Source organism: Trachurus japonicus, unplaced genomic scaffold (genome assembly GCF_045865225.1).
Source record: "Trachurus japonicus isolate A0001 unplaced genomic scaffold, Traja_1.0 AP030749.1".
Taxonomy (NCBI): domain Eukaryota; kingdom Metazoa; phylum Chordata; class Actinopteri; order Carangiformes; family Carangidae; genus Trachurus; species Trachurus japonicus.
Genome location: NW_028220882.1, coordinates 68,037 through 92,500, shown reverse-complemented (window position 1 = coordinate 92,500; position 24,464 = coordinate 68,037). Strand labels below are relative to the sequence as shown.

The 24,464-nt window shown below is 42.6% G+C and overlaps 2 protein-coding genes across 2 annotated transcripts; one reads left to right on the top strand and one right to left on the bottom strand.

Moving 5' to 3' along the window:
* Positions 1–8,145: 8,145 nt before the first annotated feature.
* On the top strand, positions 8,146–14,345 carry LOC146960049 (zinc finger BED domain-containing protein 4-like). Its single transcript, XM_085772647.1, has 3 exons — positions 8,146–8,927; positions 9,167–9,392; positions 14,289–14,345. Exons 1-3 carry the CDS (start codon positions 8,146–8,148, stop codon positions 14,343–14,345), a joined length of 1,065 nt encoding a protein of 354 aa, XP_085628773.1.
* A 2,850-nt stretch (positions 14,346–17,195) lies between these two features.
* On the bottom strand, positions 17,196–18,676 carry LOC146960048 (interferon-induced protein 44-like). The gene is made up of 3 exons (XM_085772673.1): positions 18,585–18,676; positions 17,534–17,634; positions 17,196–17,392 (listed from the first exon to the last, which is right to left on the bottom strand). Exons 1-3 carry the CDS (start codon positions 18,616–18,618, stop codon positions 17,219–17,221), a joined length of 309 nt encoding a protein of 102 aa, XP_085628799.1. The 5' UTR covers positions 18,619–18,676; the 3' UTR covers positions 17,196–17,218.
* Positions 18,677–24,464: the final 5,788 nt, after the last annotated feature.

Here is a 24,464-nt window from a genome sequence, read left to right as displayed (position 1 = left end):
ATTGATCATCCGCCCTGGCTACTTGGTCAAGGGGATGTATCCCTATGGCCAAGTGGCAAGCGCATGACTCACACCCGGGAGGTGTGGGTTCAATCCCTGCCTGGGCCCTCTTCACCTTGCCACATAAGCATGAGGCCCGAGAACATTTTAGAAACGGTATATTTCAGTCACCGACCAATCTGTGAGAACTGAAGAGAAAGAAGTGAAGCGGTGCCATGTAGAAACAATTTACAGTGAGCCCCACCTCAACTCACAGTTAGGAAGGAACCAAAAAATGTAGAGTGAAATAAACTGAAATTTGAGGCGGTTACACTTCCACCAAATCACAAGTGATTTCTCAGAACCACTTGAGAAAGTCATACAGTATATCAGGCCCGTGCAGAGACCTTTGGAGGGGCAGGTGCTCCAAAAAAAAGGCATTTTTATATATATATAAATAACAGGATTTCAGGTCGGACTATGCGACGGGGGGGTAGCGCTGCAGCTGGGCAATTAGCGCGATACAGCGCATTTACTGTGCGCCCCTGTCTATATGTGAACCTGTGTCTGTGTATCTATGTGCAGGCAGAGATCAGAGATGGTGTTTTAAATAACCATGCTAGAGTTTCACCAGCTCTCATCTCCGCCAGTCAGCCTCTCAACCTGCCGCCTCTCTCGCGTGCGGGCGCACCGCACGCAAACACACGTGAGGGGAAAAAAAAGAAAATTGTCTAAAAAAAAAATATTTTTTTTTTCTTTCTGTGAGAGTGGGAAACACTGTGGGAAACACTGGTGATCATAATGATAATGAGAAAAGAAAATTCATTAACTAAGGCTCTACCTATGCTGAGATTCGAACCCATATTTGAGGAGTGTTCTGCTTTGTGAGTGCGTGAGCAGCTCTATCAGGTGAGCTATACATCAGCCATGTAGCTATGTCGTGTCTGCCGTCTTTAGGAGTTGGCCAGCGGTAAAACAGCTGGTCCCAACCGACTTAGATCTTGATCTCATCAGCAGGACTGCATCTTCACGCAGCGGTCGCAGTCACCTCGGTCTCGGTCTGTCCGTTGTGGCATTTGCCCACATCCCCCTATGGCCAGTCCGTCACTACTCCCATTTCATAGCATAAATGCAACATTGTCTCTGTAACATGTGATTGTCGGATTTTGGGCCGAGCCGTCTCTCGCTGCGGCGGGGGCACGTCTGGGGCACGTCTGGGGCACGTCTTGGTGATGATGTTACCCATGTTACCAAGTTGAGCCAGGTCATTTCATTTAGGCTACATAAATTATTATTATCATTTGTTAAATGTTATTCTTGAAGGGCTACTGACAGGCCTTCACACAAACACACACACACACACACACAAAAAAAAAAAAAAAAAAAAAAAAGCACCGACAAAAGGGCACTTTGGGCATCAAGGATCAAAGGGGCAGGTGCTTCAGCACCCTCCGCCCCCCCCTCTGCACGTGCCTGCAGTATATACTGGGTCGCAGCGGCAAATGGACGTGAGCTCGGATTTTTTTTTTTTTTACAGCGGGACATTACGTGAGTATTAATCTAAAAAACAGAAATCTCGAGAGTTATTCAACATTGTGTGTTTGAGCAGGTGCAACTCCAAATGTTGTGTTTGGTATGTTCAAGTTTTTCTCATTATAACGTGACAGGGATGTGCGTGTAGTCATCAATCACCTGGAAATAATCCAGAAGTGGATCGACCTACTACGAAAAAAATAAGAGAGAAGTGCAATTGTCTCTGAACTGCGTGCGTGTCTGTGTCGTGTCATGTGAGGGTTGTTGAGATAAAGTGACGGTGCAGAACAACAGGAACGATCAAACTAATCCTCATGGAGAATAAAACATCCAGTTGAGGAGTTTCCACGTCCTGTCAGCCGCTGCTTTCAGTCTGCAGCTTCAGATAAAAAGGAGAAACTCCAGGTCCCGACCAGGTTAGGTTCACGGAGTGTGTTGCCATAGTAACTGACTCTGAGCTTCAGTTACCTCTCTTTGTTAAACAGGCTGGAGTTACTCCTCTTTACCTGGTTTGAGTTACCTCCCTTTCTGAAACAGAAAACCACTATACTATCCACTATACCTGCTTTGTGAAACGGACCCCAGGTAAACGGGTTTGGAGGTGCATCTTCCCATTCTGTTCAGCGTGTAGAGAGTAATTTGTGGCCGGGAGAAGTGTGGAAAGAGAAAAGTTTGAACATGCAAAGATGCTACTACCATAATACTGTCAAGAACTGGTTGAACTTCCACCACCCAGAACAACACGTTCTCACCCCCAGTGCATCAACAGCCTGACGAACGGTCACTGTCCCTCATCGTCACATGCCTGACTCATTAGGTGCCCGTTTTTCGTCAGGTTTTGACGCGCTCGGCTTTCAGTTGATTCCAATGCAGTTCCCTTCGCGGCGATATGTGACGCTCAGAGCAAGTGATCCAGCCGACCCGGCGTGCGGCACTGAAAGACGCTGTGAGCAATTAGTTTTGTTCAACAGTCTGGCATGGGCATTGGGTTTCTCCAGATGTTTATACAAAGTGTTAAGAATAAAAATCTTAGCATCCTCAACGCCCTTTCCAGCTTGATAAGTGAATTGTAAGGGGTCAAGTTTGCCCTTAATAGCGACAGGAATCTCATCCTTAATTATTTTCTCCAGGATTTTCATTATCAGTGGAGTGACGGCAATTGGTCTAAAATCATTGGGGGTAACACTTTACAATAAGGTACACAAAATTAGAGTAGTTAATGAGGAACTAATGAAGAGTTAGTGAGGAACTAATGAGTAGTTAGTGAGGAATTGAGGTACACAAAATTACAGTAGTTACTGAGGAACTAAGGTACACAACATTACAGTAGTTACTGAGGAACTACTGATTAATTAACTATTAGTTAGTGGTCAGTTCTTCAGGAACCCCTGATCAAATTTCAGAGGAGTAGTTAATGAGGAACTAATGATTAACTATTAATGATCAGTTCTTCATTAACTCATGATCAAATTTCATAGAAAGTTAATCACAACTTCATGATTAGTGAACTAGTTACTTCATCAGTACAGAATCATTGCTCAATAACATGTCCAGCAGTCCTAAAGTGATACATAATGAGTGGTTTTTCATTTCTTCATCTTTACAATTAGTTCCTTAAAAAAAATCACAGACAGCAGGATTCTTGAGAAGATTTTATTCATTAATTTCAGACCACATACACATTAATATGACCATCCATGTTGCCTTCGAAATAAATATGATAGTTTGTCACATGTTTGCAGTGTTGTGCTAGTTACTGAAAAATAGTAACTAGTTACAGTTACTCCATTAAAAAAGTAACTCAGTTAGTAACTCAGTTACTTAAACCAAAAAGTAATGCGTTACTAAGAAAGCAACTTTTTTCGTTACTTTAAAACATTTTTTTCCAATGCTCCCATTAAATAAAGGTTGATTGAATTCCCCTCTAACCTCATTTCAGTTCTGTACTGATGCTGATGAAAAAACATCTGTTTTTATCTGTAAAATGTTACCATCATCATCATGCTGCATGATGAGCAAATAGAGCAGCTTTGACCTAACAGAAGTGCAAAAAAATCTTGAGGATACGTCTTGACCGAGTTACATTCAAGAGCCTGTTTTCTGTAACGGAAAGTAAATTCACTCGAGCGGTATTTTTTTCCGATCGATCAGCTGTGTTTACCGTTTCAGATGTCATAATTGGAGTCCGTCTGTCGGACTCTAACCGCTGCTGCTCGGTGGAGTGGCTGCTGGTGTGTCTCGCTGTGACTCTGGAGCTGTGCCCCAGTTCAGGGGCTGCAGCCTGAACTGGGACACAGCTCCGGTCTCGGATGCTGCGTTAGCAAAGTTACCTTCGCTCGCCGTCATGCCGTGCCTAGAGAATCACTCTGACCTGTCCAGTCCTCTTCATGTAGCGGGTTTGATTACGTGTGGGACGCTAGAGGGCACCGAGTGCTTTGTTTTTGCTCTGTCTTTCAATTCAATGAAACTTTATTGATCGCTAAAATGTTATGGGAAGTGTGTGCCGCTGTAAAACCTCGCCAAAAGGAACGGAAAGGAACGGAGTAACAGTGGCGTCCCTAGGCTAAAACATTCGGGGCTAAAGCCCCGGATGTTTTTTAATTAGCCCCGAATATTAATTTTCAAAAAAAAAAAAAAATTTTTTTTTTTTTTTTTTTTTTTTTTTTTTTTAAGTTCACATCCTCAAACTACGGTTTTTGGACAGGTTTGAGTAACAATTAATTATATTTTTAAAAAGCCACTACTTTGGCTTTGGCACACAAGTGGTTAACACCTCCAGGTCGCACTTGACGTCATTCACCCAAAACAGCGGCGCATTTAACTTGACAACAAATACCTGACAGCAGGCAGGTTTGACAACAGCAAGCTGCAGCTGTCTTTTGGTAGCTAGTAGCAGCTAAAGCATACATGGGCATTTTACGGCCCGCGGGCCAGACCCGGCCCGCATGCCGTCTCAATCCGGCCCGCGAGCCGAAGTGCGAGCCGAACTGCTATTATGACCCGATTGCTTTTATTACGTTGATGCACACTAATCAGCTGTTTGAAACAGTGACAGCCCTGTCAGATCAGGAGCCTGCACATCGCAGACAGACAGAAACCTCCTCCAGGTAGAAGACAGACGGCTGCTCAGTCTCTTTCTCTGTCTGACACCGGAGGTCCGACGGAGGAGGGAGAGCAGCCGCTCTGCTGCAGCTTTTCTCCACAGCGGAGTTTCTGACCGCAGCCTAGACCGCGGGACCCGGCCGGTGTTTCACAACCCTCCGTCAGCCGAACCATGTCATAACTTCTGATGGTTATAAAGCCACATCGCGGCACCTAATTATTATTTCCCAAACGCTGAAGTTTAGCAAACTGTGATTAAAAGAGCATTTTATGAGATCGCTGGGTTTTCTGACGTGATCGACCATATGACTGATTGTAGCCACGTGCGTCTGAAGCCTCCATCCACCAATGGCTACGCTTGTAATCAAATCACTATTTTTTTTCATGTTGGTGCTGTTAGGCAGCAGCAAAGGAGTATTGTGTTTCTTCATAAATAAAAGGTTATCTACATACAAATAGAACAGTCTCACTGAATCAGAACTGAAAAGGATCTGAGTGCTTAATTGTAGCCTAATATTCAGTTGTCTGTAAACATTATTAATTGGTGCAGTCATTTATGGTCAGTAAGTTTTGATAAAACAATCTGCCTTGAGTCCATATTTATATCATAATACAGCATGTTTCTTCAGTGATCTGTGATGGATATAAATTGAAAATGTGATTACATGGATTGTGGGCTGTCAGCCTATTTATTGTAATGCAATAATTTCCACCAAATATATGTAGGCTAGTTATATAATATATAATTATATATAATTCAGCAATAAATATTTGATGTTTCAATTTGATTTCGAATCGTGTGGCCCTTCACTCACTTTATCGGAGTCAGTGTGGCCCTCTGGAAAAAATAATTGCCCACCCCTGAGCTAAAGTGTATCAAGATGCCACAAAAAAGATTTCCATGTTTTCCCCCAAAGGTGGTCAGCAATCAAAAAGGTAATGGGAATAGAAATTATGTAAAAATGTATAATTTCGAAAAGAGTGTTGCAGCTGGAACTACAAGAGGGTAGTAGCTAACGTTAGCTAGCTAGCAGCTAGTTGATATTGCTCTGGTTGATATTACATGATAAAAAAAGCAATCTGTAATTATTGGCATCTGTAAATGCAATTGTAGGGTGTGAGAATTGTGTACCTAGAAATAACTAAGTTTGGGCTTCTTCTAGAGGGGAAAGTTGCTGAAGTTAATGTGCTATAACATCGAACCATCTTGTTTATTTTCTTTTTCATGCATGATAGCAGCTAGTTAGCAGACAGGGATCCCGCACAGCCTGCCTCTTTTACTGTAGCTGCTAATGTGTTAAATGGAAACACAATGTGTTGTTACGTAGCTAGCTAATGTCAGTACATAGAACTAAATTCAAAATGGGTCATTCATTTGATGATCTGTGGATTGCATCGTTTTCACCTTTTTCACCAATGATGGAGAATGTCTCTATGCCTAAAAATTTCGGCGCGCGCTCTGCGCGCGCATATATTGCATGTGTCACTCTTCCGGGCTAAGCCCCGGATGTGTCAAAATCCTAGAGACGCCCCTGCGGAGTAACGCAGCGTTTGGTAACGGTAACGGAGTTACTGATTTTAAAAAAACAACGCGTTACGTTATTAGTTACTGAAAAAAGTAACGGCGTTACTAATAACGCGTTACTACCCAACACTGCATGTTTGGTAGGCTAAATGAATGTATCATGGGGCTGTGTGTAAAGTACTGTATACTGATCACACCGTGGTTCACAGTAAAGTTGTTTGAGGTGCACAACATTTAGAGTAGTTATTTACTATGAAACAAATTTGGAGTGAATGAGGAACCCACTATTAGTTAATGGTGAGTTCTTCAGTAACTCTTAATCAAATAACTGAGGAACTAACTGTTACTTAATCATTAGTTACCCTTTTTGTGTACCTTAAGGTAAAGTGAGACATCAAAATGAGTAGGTAATGAGTACTGAATCATTACTTTATCATTAGTTACCCTTTTTGTGTACCTTAAGGTAAAGTGAGACATCAAAATGAGTAAGTAATGAGTACTGAATCATTACTTAATCATTAGTTACCCCTTTTGTGTACCTTAAAGTAAAGTGAGACATCAAAATGAGTAGGTAATAAGTACTGAATCATTACTTAATCATTAGTTACCCTTTTTGTGTAACTTAAGCCGGGCATACACTGTGCGATATTTTAAATCGTTTGATTCAGCCCCATCTCAAACTGCACGACTAGATCGCTGAGTTCAAAAGTTCACGGCCCACGAGTAATGATCTCACACTGTACGACCCGATGCTCTGATGCGACCTGACTGCTCACACTATACGTTCATAATACTCACGTCGGACTTCTGTATACCGGAACTGCAACGTCAAAAAGAAGTAGAAGAAGAGGATGAACCCATCACACACACAGCAGTCAGTCACACGCAGTCACACACACACACACACACGAAATGACAGCAGCAGGGGCTAAAAACAATAGCTCCTTAATTAGCTAGCATTAGCTAATGTTAAGGTCCAGATGAGTCTATAAAAAAAAAAGAGTCTCTGCGCCGCCATGTGCCTCAGTGTTTTGACGTGACATCAGGGATTGTGCATCCTCTCTGCGAGAGGATGAGGCAAATCGGGTCATGGCACTGCTTCTACTGTGCGATACCTTCACGAGGAGCGACCAGGATTTCAAACAAGTTTGATTTTCTTGCGAGCACACGATTTGTGATCGGGAGTTCGTCGTGAGTAGGGATGCACCGATACCGATACTGGCATCGGGTATCGGGTCGATACTGTTGTAATATACTTGTACTCGTACTCGCTAAAGTTTATCGATACCAAGAACCGATACCAGTGCATGCAATTGCTCTGCATGAAGACCGCGATCAGAGGGTGGCTTTGCATCTTTGTTGTATTTTTTTAGATTGGCGGCTAGGGGGAGACGTCGAGCTAATCAGAAACAGCGTGGTTAGGCGAGGAGTGAGACTGGCGGTTGAAAAAAAAAAAAACAGAAAAAAAAAACTGGCGGCTGCGGTTAATTAGCACCATGTCAGCAGTCTGGGCTCATTTCAAAATATGCGAAGATGACAGAAGCAAGGCGGAATGCAAACTGTGTGCTGGTAAGGTCTCCAGGGGAGGAAAGGAGAGTACGTCGTTCAATACGAGCAATTTGATAAAACATCTGAGGACACATCATCACCCTGAGTATACCGAGTTTGCTAAGGCTAATGCGAAACCGCAACAACCAACTTTAACTCAGGTTTTGGAAAAGCGAGAAAAAATGTCAAGAGAAAACCCACGGGCAGTTAAAATTACAGAGGCTCTGACTCATTTTATTGCTCTGGATGACCAGCCACTGTCGGTTGTGGACAATGTAGGATTTCGCCGTCTTCTCAGCACACTCGAGCCACGATATGAGATTCCCAGTCGCCCCTACATCACGGATGTTATGGTGCCAAAACTTTTTGAGGATGTGAAAAAAAAAGTTTGCAACCAGGTGAATAAGGCTTCAGCCTTAAGTTTCACCACTGACATTTGGACAAGCAGTGTGTGCCCGATGTCACTGCTCAGCTTAACGGTGCAGTGGCTAGATGAGGAGTTCATTCGTCATCACGTACATGCAAAGTCATTCCGGGGCTCGCACACCAGCCAGAGCATCGCAGGTGCTTTCGATAGCATGCTCCAGACCTGGAACATTCCGAAGACGTCCGTCCACGCAGTGCTCCGAGACAACGCAAGGAATATGATAAAAGCCATGAGTGATGCTGAGCTGCCCAGCCTACCTTGTACAGCTCACACTCTCCAGCTGGTCGTTCACGAGGGCCTTCTGTCACAGAGAAGTGTTACTGATGCGGTGGCTGTCGGCCGCAAAATTGTTGGCCATTTTAAACATTCTGCTCTGGCCAACTCCCGGCTCGAGGATATTCAATTAGAGATCAACCAGCCTGCTAAGCGGCTCCAGCAGGACGTACAGACCCGCTGGAACAGCACGTTTTACATGATACAGTCCTTGATTGAGCAGAAACGGGCTCTGGGAATATACGTGTCTGAATACGGACTCCCTGATACTCTGACTGCTCACCAGTGGATTCTGCTGGAGAAGGTGCTCTCTGTCCTGGGTCCATTCGAGGAGTTAACTCGGAAAGTTAGCTCTTCAGATGCCATGGCCGCAGACGTCATTCCAGCAGTCACTGTGCTGCACAGATTTCTAACAAGGGAGACTGATGAAGACCATGGGGTCAAAGCGATGAAGGGAACCTTGGCTGCAGCTGTCAGGAAGCGATTCACTGATGTGGAGGCAAACCCACTCTACAGCATCGCAACGCTACTCCATCCCAGGTGAGTGTGACAGTAACTGTGATGTGTGTGACTCTGTGTGTGTAACTGTAACTGTGTGTGACTATGTGTGATTGTAACTGTGACTGTGTATGTAACTGATGTGTGTAACTGTGTGTGACTATGTGTGATTGTAACTGCGACTGTGTGTGTGTTTGTGTGTATGCAACTGGGTGACTGTAACTGTGCTAAAATAGCAAGCATGCTATTTTCAACTTCTTTTTTTTCTTTCTCTGTTTTAGGTACAAAAATCGTTTTTTCTCCAATGCTACCACTGCTGCACATGCCAAAGAGGTGCTGAAACTTGAGCTGCTGAGGTTGCCTGGAGAACTGGACGAGCAGGAGGACCATGACCTGAATGAACCACCTTCAAGAAAACCCCGCACGGACCAGACCACCAGCAGTCTAGACAGCATATTTGATGAAATTGCAGATGAGCAGGCATCAGCATCAGTGGGCACAGCTGCAGTAGGTTCAAGTGTACAAGTAGAGACATATAACCCTAACCCTTGGGCGGCACGGTGGCACAGTGGTTAGCACTGTTGCCTCACAGCAAGAAGGTCCTTTCCAGGCCCAGGTCCTTTCTGTGTGGAGTTTGCATGTTCTCCCCGTGTCTGCGTGGGTTTCCTCCGGGTGCTCCAGTTTCCCCCACCACTAAAAACATGTCGGCTAGGTTAATCCTCCAGTCAGTGCCCCTGACCAAAGGCACTGAATGGTCTATGAAAGAGGGAGACACGGGATGTGTGTGAGAATGAGTGTGTGAGTGTACAACGTGTACAGTGTATCTTAGTAAGCAGCGGCTGTCTGACAGCTGGTTAAAGTTGCTACCTGTATGTTGCTACTCAGCTGATGGTTACACCCCGCCTTTCCGAAGCCCCGCCTTTCCGACTTCCATTCATCGTAATAGCGGGGTTTTCTATTTTTTCTAAAGACCCCGCTATTCCGAAAAGGCTATTGGGGGAAACCCCCAGTGTGCAGTGCGCATTGATCCTTTTTTCCTTCTTGGGGTCAAACGGATCATGTGCATAATTAACTGCAAAACAAGCAAATACTTCATATTAATGACATATAATGTTCATTCTGCTTCTAGCCTGTCTAGCCTCTACCTGGTCTTTTTTACTAAACTTAACCAACTCCTTCCTTCATTGCCTAAGCCCAACCAAAGCATCTCCCTCAGTCAGCTGTCAGCACGAGCGGCGGCTGCAGCCTCGCGCCCCTGTGAGCTCAAGCCGGGTTCAGCCGCGCTCGAGCGGAGCAGGGGGGAGAAAACAAGTGTATTTCTATTACTGTGTGGAGATCTCCAACAACGGAGTCGGGGAGAAAGCAAGTGGGACAGATCTGCCCAGTCCCTGAGCAGCGCACGTTTCACAGACAAGCCACAAAGCAGAATGTAAACAACGTCACACGGTTCAGCACCTTGGACAGCTGCGGGGGGGGGGGGGGGGTTGGAACAGCAGTGTTTCGAAGTGGGGGTATTTCGGAACAGCGGGGTGTCGAAGTGGGGGTGTGTCGGAATGGAGAGCTGTCCCCTCAGCTGATGTGAGAGTCAGTCTGTCTGTGTGCCGCTGTATCCAGTGTTAGTGTCTGTGCTTGCCACAGATTGTTTATAAAAAGGTCCGTGTGCGTATCTGTGCGAGTGCCGGCTGGAGAACTGGTGGTGGTGTCTCCTGTGGCATCAGTGATTGTGTCTGTGAAGCAATAAGGACAGTCTAAGTTACTTATGGTAAAATATTAATATTGCTGTTTGAGCTCTATTTACCTTTGTTATTTTTCTAGTGACACTGAGATTTGGCTTTGCAGTCGCAACATGTTTCCTACCAAATCTTGGTTTGTTGAACTGAATGACAATAAAGCAAAGGACCACATCATCAGGGTGTCATATATATTGTCAAACTAAAAGTAAACAAAATGTCAGTTTGTGAGTGTGAATAACTATCCAAATACCATTGACAGTTTCAGTGGCGACGCCCTCCTTATGTCGCTGCCAACAACTGCTGAAGCTGGCTGCTTCTTTAAGATAGAGTAGACATGACACAAATTAGTTTGTGAAACTTTGATCAACATACGTCATACACTAACAGTTAATACCATTGACAGATTCAGCGACTGAGTGGACCCATGGCACCTGGAGGACCAGTTGCTGCAGTTTGTTGCAGTGGGGGTCCCTGGAGTTTCGCTGCACACACACACACACACACACACACACACATACAGGTACTTGAGTCTCTAATTGACCAACCTTCTCGGTGTGGAATCCACAGCTGCATTTAGTGATGTCCCCAAACAATGATCTTTGTCCTTGAGACATCCTCGGACACTTCTCAATCTGACAATCACAGTACTAATGCATTTGATTGGATTCCAAACATCATAAATGATTGCTTTTCATTTGAGTAATTAGATTTACATTACATCACATGTATTCGTCCTATAAATGAATAATGGGATCCTTGCCTTTAACTGTACTCAGTAAGTCATAATGTAGAGTATAATTTTTATGAATATGACAATACACTTTATTAAGCTATTTATAAATACATACCTTCTGGTACAGGTCAGACCACTTCTTTTGTCGGGGGGCTGGCCTGTTGCCCTCACTTGCAGGCCAGACCCCAGTGCTGGCAAACCTCCGGAGGCGGGACATCCAGTCTGTGTCTGCCATAGCCTTGTGGGTTCTTTTTTTGCTGCTGCCTTTGATGACATAAATACATGGACATTACTGAAATGCATGAAAACAAAATAAGTGCATGAACAGAAGGTAAGGGCCATGCCCTCCTTCATTCATTACTCAGTGTGCACGTGCTTCACCATTTCAAGCTCACATCAGCAGCAGATGAGCAAGAGAGGAGAAGAAGGAGGACCTGAACTATGCTTTTGATTTTTTCTAAACTTCACCCAGTATGTTATGTTAATATGTTAATACATAGCTTGTGGAGGTCAGTGGAGGGGAGGCCTGTTGCAATAGTCCAGTCTGGAGGTTATATAGGCAAGGATGAGTGTTTCAGCAGCAAACGCAAGGCAAGGCAATTTTATTTGTATAGGCCGTTTTTACCAACAGTTTGTCTCAAAGGGCTTTACATCGTAACAACATCCTCTGTCCTTAGACCCTCACATCCACTGAGGAAAAACTCCATGGAAAACCCTTTTAACAGGGAAAACCAGGAGAAACCTCAGGGTGAGCAACAGAGGAGGGATCCCTCACCCAGGACGGACAGACGTGACAGAGATGTTGTTACAGACAAGAAAACAATTTATAACAGAGAATGTGGGAAACATGGAAAGAGGACAGGCTGGGACTAAGACGTGCACTGTTGCAGAGGTGGAAAAAAGATGTTTTGCTGATGTTTTTGGTGTGTGATTTGAAGGAGAGAGCTGGATCCATGATGGCGCCAAGGTTTCTGCACCTGTTTGTGTAAAGTCAGTTAAGAACTTCCTCTGACCTTTCAGAGACAGAGGTCTTTCACTTTCACATTGCAAACTGGGTTTCTGGGAAATGGTCTCATTTCTTGTAAAGACATTCTCCTGATTGGACTCAACATTTTATTTCTCATCTGTATTTGAACAACTTTACAGAGCAGAAACACACAGTGTCATATTCCACTGAGGAAATGTGATGGGTAACTTTTTGTTTTTAATTCTTTTTACAAAGCTACATACAGTAATTTGTCTGTGACTTTTCTCTCATCTTTCAGTCCTGTATATTATAAGGAGCTACAGAGCTTATAATATAATATAATATATAAAATATATATAAGTGAGCAGAACTCTATCTGATCAGATGAAAGTTCCCAAACAGATTGATTCAGTGTTGATGTAATGTGGAAGAATATAGTTGATTCTAAGACGTTATCTTGAAGCCAAGTTTCATTTAGTTTTTGGTTACACAGCCACACCCAGGACCAACTGTTTCCTGTGTGGTCTGATCACAGCAGAGAATGAAGCAGAACTCTTCCTCCCTCCCCATGCTCACTCTCTCTCTCACACACACACACACACACACACACACACACACACACACACACACACACACACACACACACACACACAGGTAACCTAATGTGGTTACAGCTCCTCCATATCAGTGCTTCTAGAAAGATTTCATTTCATTTATTAGTTTATTTCATAGGGACAGTGCACCACTAATCAACAGAGTTAAAAGAAAAACTGTAAGTGGGCCAGAGTTAGCCAACAAGGCTAGTTTCCGTCCGTTGTCCCTGGCCAGATGTGTCATGTGTCTGTCTGATCAGCTCTGTCTTGACATTACAGTAAGATCGTGGGTTTGATTCCCATGTTGACAGAGATGGCAAAACCGGCTGTAGCTCCCGTGGCCCTTTCAAAATTTCCCCAGAGGAAATTTTCTAGTTAGTCTCTATTGTCTCCCAGACACAATTTAGGGCGCACTCACACTAGGCAATTGTACCATGCATGTTTGCCCCCTAAAGTCCGGTTTCTATTGCTAGTGTGAGTGCAAGTGTTCCTTGAGTGCCGGTCCACTTCCCTGGCCCGGCACGGTTGGAAGAGGTGTGCTTGAGCACGGTACGCTTGGCCAGGAATGCGCACAAGCACGTAATGCGCTTCAGGTTCGTTCTCCAACACGTTTCTGCAACCGGATGTAAACAACAGTCACTTAACGATTACGTCGCGCCATGTATGTCAACATCGCTAGCTAACATCCCTTTGAATAAACTTCAAGATAACCATGGCAACCGGTCAAACAGTTAAAAAGCACCGTTCTTTCTGCAGTCAGAGCGCATCCACCGTGTTGGTATATCAACGTGATGATGTGTGTCGGAGGAAACCGTGCTTGAGCACGCTTGGGTTCGAGGTAGTGTGAGTGTGGGCCAGCGGGGGACAGAGGAGGGGGGGCATGTGTGCTTCAGCACGGTACAGAACAACTGGCCCTAGTGTGAGTGCGCCCTTACACTCTATAGGGTACACATGATTTTTTCCAAATTTGTAGACAAACTTGTTCTGTCTCTCACCATGTGCTCAATATATCTGAGTGATTTACAGAATTTGAATTGTCAGCCTCTGAGTGTGGCCACGTCTCTGCTCCTCATTGACTCCAATACAAAGATTTTCAGAGAGAAGCAGAACAGGACGATGTTTTAAAATTGCACGTTTCTGCAAAATACAATGTGATTTGAAGGAGAGAGCTGGATCCATGATGGTGCCAAGGTTTCTGACCGGAGGGGAGGGGGTGACCATGTGACCAACAATAGTGAGTGAGAAGTTCTTGGAAGAGGGGAGGAGGGATTTAAGGCCAATGACGATAATTTCTGATTCATTGCAACTGACTCTGAGGAAGTTGTTGCTCTTTTACGAGAGTAGAATTGTGCGGTTTTATCTGTTCTGTCTTCTCAGGTACCGCATTTCCTGCACCAACTGATGGGGCGCACCTGTTTGTGTAAAGTCAGTTAAGAACTTCCTCTGACCTTTCAGAGACAGAGGTCTTTCACTTTCACATTGCAAACTGGGTTTCTGGGAAATGGTCTCATTTCTTGTAAAGACATTCTCCTGATTGGACTCAACATTTTATTTCTCATCTGTATTTGAACAACTTTACAGAGCAGAAACACACAGTGTCATATTCCACTGAGGAAATGTGATGGGTAACTTTTTGTTTTTAATTCTTTTTACAAAGCTACATACAGTAATTTGTCTGTGACTTTTCTCTCATCTTTCAGTCCTGTATATTATAAGGAGCTACACAGCTTATAATATAATATAATATATAAAATATATATAAGTGAGCAGAACTCTATCTGATCAGATGAAAGTTCCCAAACAGATTGATTCAGTGTTGATGTAATGTGGAAGAATATAGTTGATTCTAAGACGTTATCTTGAAGCCAAGTTTCATTTAGTTTTTGGTTACACAGCCACACCCAGGACCAACTGTTTCCTGTGTGGTCTGATCACAGCAGAGAATGAAGCAGAACTCTTCCTCCCTCCCCATGCTCACTCTCTCTCTCACACACACACACACACACACACACACACACACACACACACACACACACACACACACACACACACACACTCCTCTGTGATGATCATTACAGTAATTACAGCTCCACATCAGTCCTGACCATGTTTGTCCGCACCCTGGTGGTTGCCCTGACAACAGGAGCTGTGTGTGTGTGTGTGTGTGTGTGTGTGTGTGTGTGTGTGTGTGTGGCCTTCCTGCACACACCGCTGCTCCAGGGAGGTCAGTGTGTGTCTGTCTGTGTGTGTGCTCCCCCTGGTGGTGACACTGGGTGTGTGTTGATGTCACTGTACAGTCATCAGGCATCAAGTCCATCATCATGACTCCCTCCGCTTTTGTGGAATTTAACAGGTTATGTTGCCACCTAGAGGTGGAGACCAAAAAGAAGGGAAGCCTTCTGGATTTTTACCTTACAGCCATTGTCACCAAAGGGACTTAATGATGAATTGTTGCTGAACATAATGTTGTAAATGTTGGTTATGGTCTGTCCTGACTGTAGTCTCCACTGCCTGCAGGAAGAGCATCTGTAGGGAGCGTCTTTTTTGCAGTCTTTCCTCCTGCCTCTGTTGGTGCATCCAGGGGCTGCTGGAGATACTTTTTTTTTTTTTTTTTTAAATACGCTCTTTTGCTTCAGCTCTGGATTTCCCTCCCTCCTTTTTTAGTATATAGAATGCTGGCTATTTACTCATGATATCGTAGCCCCTAGAACTGTTGTTGATAGATGAAAAAACTAATAAATAACATGTTTTACTGTAATAATTGGCATAGTTGCCCCTATTTATTTACTTATAATCTTTGTTGTTTGAGATTAAAGTTCTCCTTAAAAAATGTCTTTATAAAAATATATTTTTACATTTTTTTTCTCATATCATGTAAGACTTTATGAAGTGTTTATGTATAATTGAGTGTTGTTGCCCCCCGACAGGTGATGCTCATCAAAAGTTGAGCCCCCCAGTCTCCTGATTGGCCAGTTGTTCATACTGGGAATATACAGTACAGTATATGTATCATTGTTGAGATTTCTCTTTATGCCTTTTAAATTTATGCAATTAAAAGGCATAAAGAGCAGCATTAGAACAAACAAGACATCACACAACATAAAAACATTCACAAAGTGCTTCCGTTAAAAAAAAAAATTCTAGCAGCTGTCAATTTCAAAAGTGCTCTGTACATCATGTTAAAGTGCTATGTGCATTCATGCATTCATGTGCATTCATGTTTCGATATGCCTGATCAAGGTCACATGATTGACCGAAACATTGCTTTAATAAAACTATAACTGAGAGTGAGACAGTGTGCAGGAGCTTCTTCTGATTTTCTCATTTTGGGTTATGCCCTCCTCCTTGCATTTACACTTTGGGCTTTTACAGTGAAGGGAGCTTCTATTCTGATGCCATCATCCAAGACAAAGTTCAAACATATGACCAGAGCTCTGTGAGCACCCAAATTATTGTGTCACCTCAGGTCTGAATCTTCTCCAAGACACACTGGACACATTTTAGAGATGCAACTCAATCATTTCTGAAAATCGTCTGCATATGAACTGAACAAATGATTAACTCTAATGTAGGTTCAACTTCTGCTTCAACCATGACCAAACTACAGCTCATCACAGACAGTGGTGAGACAATTATGATGTGCAGCTACAGTTCCTGAGTCAAATATACATGTCAAAGTTTAATCCAATGATAGTACAGTTTTACTTGGAAATTTAGAAAGAAAAGCAAAACCATACAAATGATCTTTGATTTTTATTTATGGTCAACACATCATCCATGCAAATTGGTAAGATTAAATTGTTTTTGATATTGTGTCATACTTGTGTGAATATACTGTATGGTTGGTTTAAGGTTGTTAGGACTAAAGTCTTACATACATTTATAACTGTCACTTTATCATTTACTATGGCAATATTTAAGTAAAGTTATTCTGCTGCTACCACTATCACATCAGCTCTTGTTAACATTTCCACGTTTCTCACATTCTCTGTTATAAACTGTTTTCTTTTCTGTAACAACATTTCTGTCCCGTCTGTCCGTCCTGGGTGAGGGATCCCTCCTCTGTTGCTCACCCTGAGCTTTCTCCAATTTTTCCCTGTTAAAGGGTTTTCCATGGAGTTTTTCCTCAGTGGATGTGAAGGTCTAAGGGCAGAGGATGTTGTTATGATGCCACATAAGACAAACTGTTGGTAACAATGGGCTATACAAATAAAATGCCTTGCCTTGCCTTGCCTGTAATATAAAGCTGTAAGAACTCATGCACATGCTCATTGATTATCTGATGGGGTTTTGTTGGCAGATAATTACTAACTCTCATCAAACGTTTTATCAATGTAGTCGTCTCCAAAGTCAATAATCAGCCTCAGAACTCTCAGGATCAGAGAGCCAATGTCATCATCAATGGAGGTTTCTTCACTGTAGTTCTTCACAGGAAGGATGCAGTTCATTGGCATACCCAGTGCTGAGCCGAATTCTTGCATCTAAGATTGAAAGAAATGATAGTTGAGTTTGATCACAAGTTGTACTCATACTCTGAAACAGATTGTAATGCTCAACATATCTGAGCTGAAATTATTAAACATTCATGTAACAGACTTGTGAGCTGACTGACGGGGATTCACCTTTTGCTTGATGTGTTGGCTCTTGTAGACGTTCTTCAGATCCTTTTCAGTTTCACCACAGGCCTCATCAACTTTGGTGACAACAGCCAGTTGGGGAATTCCTGCACATGCACAGATTCACTCCATATTTTCCACATTTGTTAGGCAGCTTGATTTAGTCTTTAGATCCTAACAAACATAAAACATTAACACATCAAGGTGTTCCAGAAAAGGGGCTTCTTTAAAGCAATACAGAACTTTAATTTTTGGTTGAGTTTGGTGGTGCCAGTGGACCACAGCGGTAGTGTTTTGTCTGAAGGAAGACCCCATTTCCCATGAGCACCGGTGCATAGCATCGTAAACATCCTGATCTCATGGTCGCGTTCAACAACTCGGTGCTGACTTGTTGATCTGCCTGTTTAGTGATTTTACAATCAGTATCTCCTCGTTCATGGTGTCAACCTAGTGAAATAGTGTCTGAAAACCTCTGACCTGTTGACTTCAAGCCTCGGCCCATTACAACGTTTTCAAGGTGCAGTGCGGGAAATATGATCCACTGTAAACACTTAAATTAACCGGTATTTTGTACATGATTTCCTGTCACGCACGAGCTGCTCTGTGCTGAATTTATGCGCCGTTCTCCAGCGTCCGGCAGAAGTAGAAGGTCTGCGTGTTGCGGAGGGCTGCCGGATGCTGTAGCCATGACGCAGCGGAGCAGCAGCCGGTGGAAGCTCTGACTAGAATAGATACGCATTGGCTCCGCCGCCATGCTGGAGCAGAGCATGGATGCATTATATCATAGTATATAGTAGTTTCTGTGACTTTCTGTCACCATTCGTTTGAAGGCAATAACCACCAGTGTATTCACAGTGAAGTCCAAAGGCATAATCATATTCATGATCCTTAAGTCTGGAGAGTCTAGAGATCTTTTGCTAATGATGCACAACCATCAAATCAATTACAACTCCTATGATTTGGATACTGAAGCTTGACATATTGTAATTTCAGTTATAACTTGATTATCTGTAGAGTGTACTCTGATCACTGAAACACCCCTGATCTCTGCTCTTACCTAAATCGCTGGCTCCCGCTCTGATCTCCTTCATCTTCTGCAGAGTTGACGTCTCAATTTCTGCTGACTTTGCAGAATGGACACAAACCAGAACATGGGCTTTATCATTTGGAGAGGGTGAAGGGTTGTAGTACGGATGGGGTCATCCCTATGTTCCCACAGCCCTATGTTCCCTCAGCCCTATGTTCCCTCATTTCTAACTTTTGTCGTCACTGAAAATTAGGCACTATGTTCCCTCAGCCCTATGTTCCCTCATTTCTAACTTTTGTTGTCACTGAAAATTAGGCCCTATTCCCACAGCCCTTTGGTCCCAACCATTGGTTGGGTTTAGGCAATGAAGAAAGGAGTTGGTTAAGTTTAGTAAAAAGACCAGGTAGAGGCTAGACAGGCCAGATAGACAGAGTCCAGATAGGTAGAGAGAGTCCAGAGGGAACATAGGGCTGAGGGAACATAGGGCTGAGGGAACATAGGCACGCTCCCGTACGGATCATCACTGGACAATGGTGAGTCCGATTTGAACTGAAAAATATTGTGAAAATCCAGATAATTAATGACACATGAACTTTATACTTTATATAGTCTGTACTGTGAGGAGAGAGAGTTAGAGGGAGTAGGCCTGTTTAAAAAGGTGAGTTTTCAGGTGGGATTTGAAGGTGGAGAATGAGTCAATGTTCCTGATGCTGGGGGGGGGGGGGGTTCCAGAGACGGGGGCAGAGCGGCTGAAGGCTCTGGCCCCCATGGTGGTGAGACGGGCAGGAGGCACGATGAGGCTGATGGATGAGGCAGATCTGAGTGTCCGGAAAGGGGTGTTGATGTGGAGGAGATCGGAGAGGTATGGGCCTTGAAGGTGTGGAGCAGAATTTTGAAGTCGATGCGGAATTTGACCGGAAGCCAGTGAAGCTGTTGCAGAACAGGTGTGATGTGATTGATGGATGGGATCCTGGTGGTGATGCGGGCGGCAGAGTTCTGAACCAGTTGGAGTTTGTGGGTGAACTTGTGGGGGAGACCAAAGAGAAGGGAGTTGCAATAGTCCAGGCGGGATGTGACCAGGGTGTGGACCAGGATGGCAGTGGAGTTGGGAGTAAGGGATGGACGGAGACGGTTGATGTTGCGTAGATGGTAATAGGCTGGGTAATGTTACTGATGTGCAGAGATGGCAAAAGTACCCAGATTCTTTACTTGAGTAGAAGTAAAAGTACCTGTGTAAAAAACGACTTAAGTAAAAGTGAAAGTACTGATCCAAATATCTACTCAAGTAAAAGTAAAAAGTACAGGCTCTGAAATTTACTCAAAAGTATTATTAAAAGTAAAAAGTATTTCCATTGCACAATTCACTGCAAAGCAAATAACCACACGATAATTCATCTTGAATCCATTTCATCAATGTTATTGTTTAAACAAACATTGTTCACATGGCCTAAGTTTACCTGCCGGACACAAGATGTACCCTAATGTACTTCACTATGGTCAATCGTAGGCATTTGTAATGTACACTTCAGGTTTACACATCACACTTATGAACATTAAATTTTGGACCAGGATTATACATTCAAACCCTGACATTATAGCTATGTTGTTATACTTTTTTTGTTTGGCTTTTGATGCCTTTATTATAAAAGGACAGAATGAGAATCAGGGAGTAAGGGTGAAGAGACAGGGATGACCTGCAGGGCTGCAAGTCAGATTCAAACCCCGGCCGCTGCAGTAAGAACTCTACATGGGCTGAGCTCCAGTGGGTGAAGTAACCATAGTTTGGTTTGTAAATCTTAAAAATCTTAGAATATTACAACCTTATAAAAACAGTCTAGAACTACCTTTATATGATAAGATGGCCGCGCCCAAAAAATCTAAATTAAACTTCAGTACGTTTCATATGTTAGTTTGACCATTTTTAAGTCCACTGGAAATCAATTTAATGAACTATGTTAAGTTGTCTGAGTGCTTCATTGCCTCTTTAAACTTTGATTTTCCAGTCAGGACAGATACATGTAGAAGAAATGGACACCAATAACCACAGCACACAACACTGTTCCACACAGTAAAATGTAAGCAGTGTCGCCATGGTAACTTCTGAGGGCAGGCTGCCACGCTGGTGTAATCAATCAGATCATTAGGGAGAGAGGAGTTCTGTGGCGCTTATCAACAGTTTTACTTTCTGCACATGTACACGCAGACAGAGAGACTGTCAGACTCACACACCCAGACACACACACAGGTTTTCAGCTCACATTCATCAGCCTCTCAATGATTTTATACTTTTGATGTAAACATCTGTTTATTTGTTAGCCATTGAAATTTGTCTTGTTGTAATTTGTTATAGGGGTGGAACCTACCTGTATCTATCTATCTATCTATCTATCTATCTATCTATCTATCTATCTATCTATCTATCTATCTATCTATCTATCTATCTATCTATCTATCTATCTATCTATCTATCTATCTATATCCTCTTCTCTCTGTCTTCATCACTCTCTGTTCTATCTATCTATCTATCTATCTATCTATCTATCTATCTATCTATCTATCTATCTATCTATCTATCTATCTATCTATCTATCTATCTATCTATCTATCTATCTATCTATCTTCCATTCTTGGAAATGTTTTTTCTAGTTAGGGTTAGAATGGAAATGGTGTGAATGCTGAAAGCAATGCTGAATGAGCTGAAGAAATTGTTGAAACAATGCTGAATGAGCTGAAGAAATTGTTGAAACAATGCTGAATGAGCTGAAGAAATTGTTGAAACAATGCTGAATGAGCTGAAGAAAGAAAGAAAGAAAGAAAGAAAGAAAGAAAGAAAGAAAGAAAGAAAGAAAGAAAGAAAGAAAGAAAGAAGAAAAGGACAGAAGGAAAGAAAGAAAATGGGAAGGGTAGATGGAGAAAGAAAGAAAGAACAAAAGGACAGAAAGAAAGAAGACACAGAGAGAAGGGTAGATAGAGAAAGAAAAAGGTAAGAAAAACAGAATAATAGAAGATAAAGAGAATAGAGAATGAATGAAAGAGACAGAGGGGTAGTAAGAAAGAAGGAAAGAAATTGGGGTGGATAAATGAAAGAGAGAGATATACAGAGAGCGGTAGAAAGAAAGAAAGAAAGAAAGAAAGAAAGAAAGGGGGTAGAAACAAAGAAAGAGAAAAGGAGTAGAAAGAAAGAGAACAAAAAAAGAAACAAAGAAGTAAAAAGAAATGGGGTAAAAGAAAGAAAGAAAGAAGAAAAAGAGAGAGGGATGATAGATAGAAAGAGGTAGATGGATGGATGGATAGAGAGGGAAAGATAGAAAGAAGTTATGTAAAATACAAATGAAGGAGTAAAAGAAAGAAAGAAAAAGAGAGAAAAAAGAGACAAAGGGTTTGAAAATAGATAGATAGATAGATAGATAGATAGATAGATAGATAGATAGATAGATAGATAGATAGATAGATAGATAGATAGATAGATAGATAGATAGATAGATAGATAGATAGATACAGGTACATAGGTTCCACCCCTATAACAAATTACAACAAGACAAATTTCAATGGCTAACAAATAAACAGATGTTTACATCAAAAGTATAAAATCATTGAGAGGCTGATGAATGTGAGCTGAAAACCTGTGTGTGTGTCTGGGTGTGTGAGTCTGACGGTCTCTCTGTCTGCGTGTACATGTGCAGAAAGTAAAACTGTTGATAAGCGCCACAGAACTCCTCTCTCCCTAATGATCTGATTGATTACACCTGCGTGGCAGCCTGCCCTCAGAAGTTACCATGGCGACACTGCTTACATTTTACTGTGTGGAACAGTGTTGTGGCTGAACAGAAGAACAATAGTGTGAATGCTGGAAGAAAAAATCCACACAATAACAGTAGTGCCCGTGGCCCTAATAAATGTGATGTGATGTGGACCAGAAAGATGCTGGTGAAAATTACGAAAAAAAAGCAAAAAAGAAAGAAGTCAAGCCAACTTTTATGCACTTTATTGTTGGATTTTAACAATATAGCACCGTTTTTTAATTCAATGTTGAAAACAAAAAAGATGTCAAGACCTTTTAGTTGATAAGAAAATAATATAAGCTCAATTTGTTTTATTTTTTCATTTGCTGGTAACAGCAAGCTCAACCAATCAGACACGTCGCTGATAAATATGAGGATTATGAATAATGTAGTGCTTCTCCGTGATATGACATTGGAAACAAAGCGTGTTTTCTTAAAATAAAGTTGGGTAGCACTACATAATACGGCCCGCGACTTACAGCGTACCTACCGCTCTCTTGCCGCGTAGGTTGCCGCTTATTTCACACAAGTACTGAGTAACTGCAGCTCACTTTCCCCCTTGTTTCCCCCGTGCATTTACAGTGTAACTAGGCTGCGTCTTAGCGCGTAATTTACATCCTGCTTCACACCAACTTCCACATAAGTACAGAGTAACTCTCGCTGTTTTACAGTTTAACTAGGCTGCGTCTTGGCACGTAACTCCTGTCATACTTTACACCAAATTACACAGTAACTCTCGCTCACTCCGCCACTAATTACCCCGCATTTTACAGTATAACTAGGTTGTGTCTGAGAGCGTAACTCCCGTACAATTACGTCCTACTTTGCCCGGACTTACAGTGTAACTCCTGCCAGGTACATTAGAAATTAAATAGTCGACTGTACAATATGAGCACAGTTGCAATCCATGTTTTCCAAAAGTGTCAGCAGCGACATTTCACCTCTATTTCAGAGATTTATTATTCATTATTTAATTGTATGGTTTGGAATAGGTGAGAAATGGGTATGGACATTTTCCAATACAGTAACAGGCTGGCTGGTAGTAAACTTACCTCTCTAAAATGCACATCTATGAAAGTCTATTTCTGTCATCCAAGGGCAAAACACAAACTATACAGTAATACATCCACAATAATAAGTCATTCGGAGAGTTAGAAAATGTTTTTATTATTTATTAACCAGAAAACACATGACACATCCACATCCATGATCATTCATAAACTTTAAGTACAGTAAGTACTGTAAGTGAGCACTGTTACCCCTCCTCAGTCTGCACCTACACTGTACTTGTCTTAGAGTTACCCAGTAAGTAGAGGGTAACGGGCTGTATTATAAAGTAATGGCTGTTACTCTCTCCTTAGGCTGCACCTACACAGTAGCTGTCATGCACCTACACTGTACTTGTCTTAGAGTTACCCAGTAACTAGAGGGTAACGGGCTGTATTATAAAGTAATGGCTGTTACTCTCTCCTTAGGCTGCACCTACACAGTAGCTGTCATGCACCTACACTGTACTTGTCTTAGAGTTACCCAGTAACTAGAGGGTAACGGGCTGTATTATAAAGTAATGGCTGTTACTCCCTCCTTAGTCTGCACCTACACTGTACTTGTCTTAGAGTTACCCAGTAAGTAGAGGGTAACAGGCTGTATTATAAAGTAATGGCTGTTACTCCCTCCTTAGTCTGCACCTACACAGTAGCTGTCATGCACCTACACTGTCCTTGTCTTAGAGTTACCCAGTAACTAGAGGGTAACAGGCTGTATTATAAAGTAATGGCTGTTACTCCCTCCTTAGTCTGCACCTACACAGTAGCTGTCATGCACCTACACTGTACTTGTCTTAGAGTTACCCAGTAACTAGAGGGTAACGGGCTGTATTATAAAGTAATGGCTGTAACTCCCTCCTTAGTCTGCACCTACACAGTAGCTGTCATGCACCTACACTGTACTTGTCTTAGAGTTACCCAGTAACTAGAGGGTAACGGGCTGTATTATAAAGTATTCTTTGTTATTCCCTCCTTAGAGTGCAAATACACTGTAATTGTCCTGCAACTACAATGTAGTTGTCCTGGAGTTACCCAGTACCTACAAGGTAGCGGGCTGTATTATAAAGTATTCTTTGTTATTC

What these genes read in the sequence shown, in the direction of transcription:
- LOC146960049 (XM_085772647.1), top strand. Translation starts at nt 8,146, where the DNA reads ATGTCACTGCTCAGCTTAACGGTGCAGTGGCTAGATGAGGAGTTCATT. An exon ending in GCAACGCTACTCCATCCCAG is followed by an intron (nt 8,928 to 9,166) that starts GTGAGTGTGACA and finishes TCTCTGTTTTAG; the next exon opens with GTACAAAAATCGTTTTTTCT. An exon ending in CATCAGTGGGCACAGCTGCA is followed by an intron (nt 9,393 to 14,288) that starts GTAGGTTCAAGT and finishes CTGTCTTCTCAG; the next exon opens with GTACCGCATTTCCTGCACCA.
- LOC146960048 (XM_085772673.1), bottom strand. Translation starts at nt 18,618, where the DNA reads ATGAAGGAGATCAGAGCGGGAGCCAGCGATTTAG. An exon ending in AGCGGGAGCCAGCGATTTAG is followed by an intron (nt 17,635 to 18,584) that starts GTAAGAGCAGAG and finishes GTGCATGTGCAG; the next exon opens with GAATTCCCCAACTGGCTGTT. An exon ending in GCCAACACATCAAGCAAAAG is followed by an intron (nt 17,393 to 17,533) that starts GTGAATCCCCGT and finishes TTTCAATCTTAG; the next exon opens with ATGCAAGAATTCGGCTCAGC.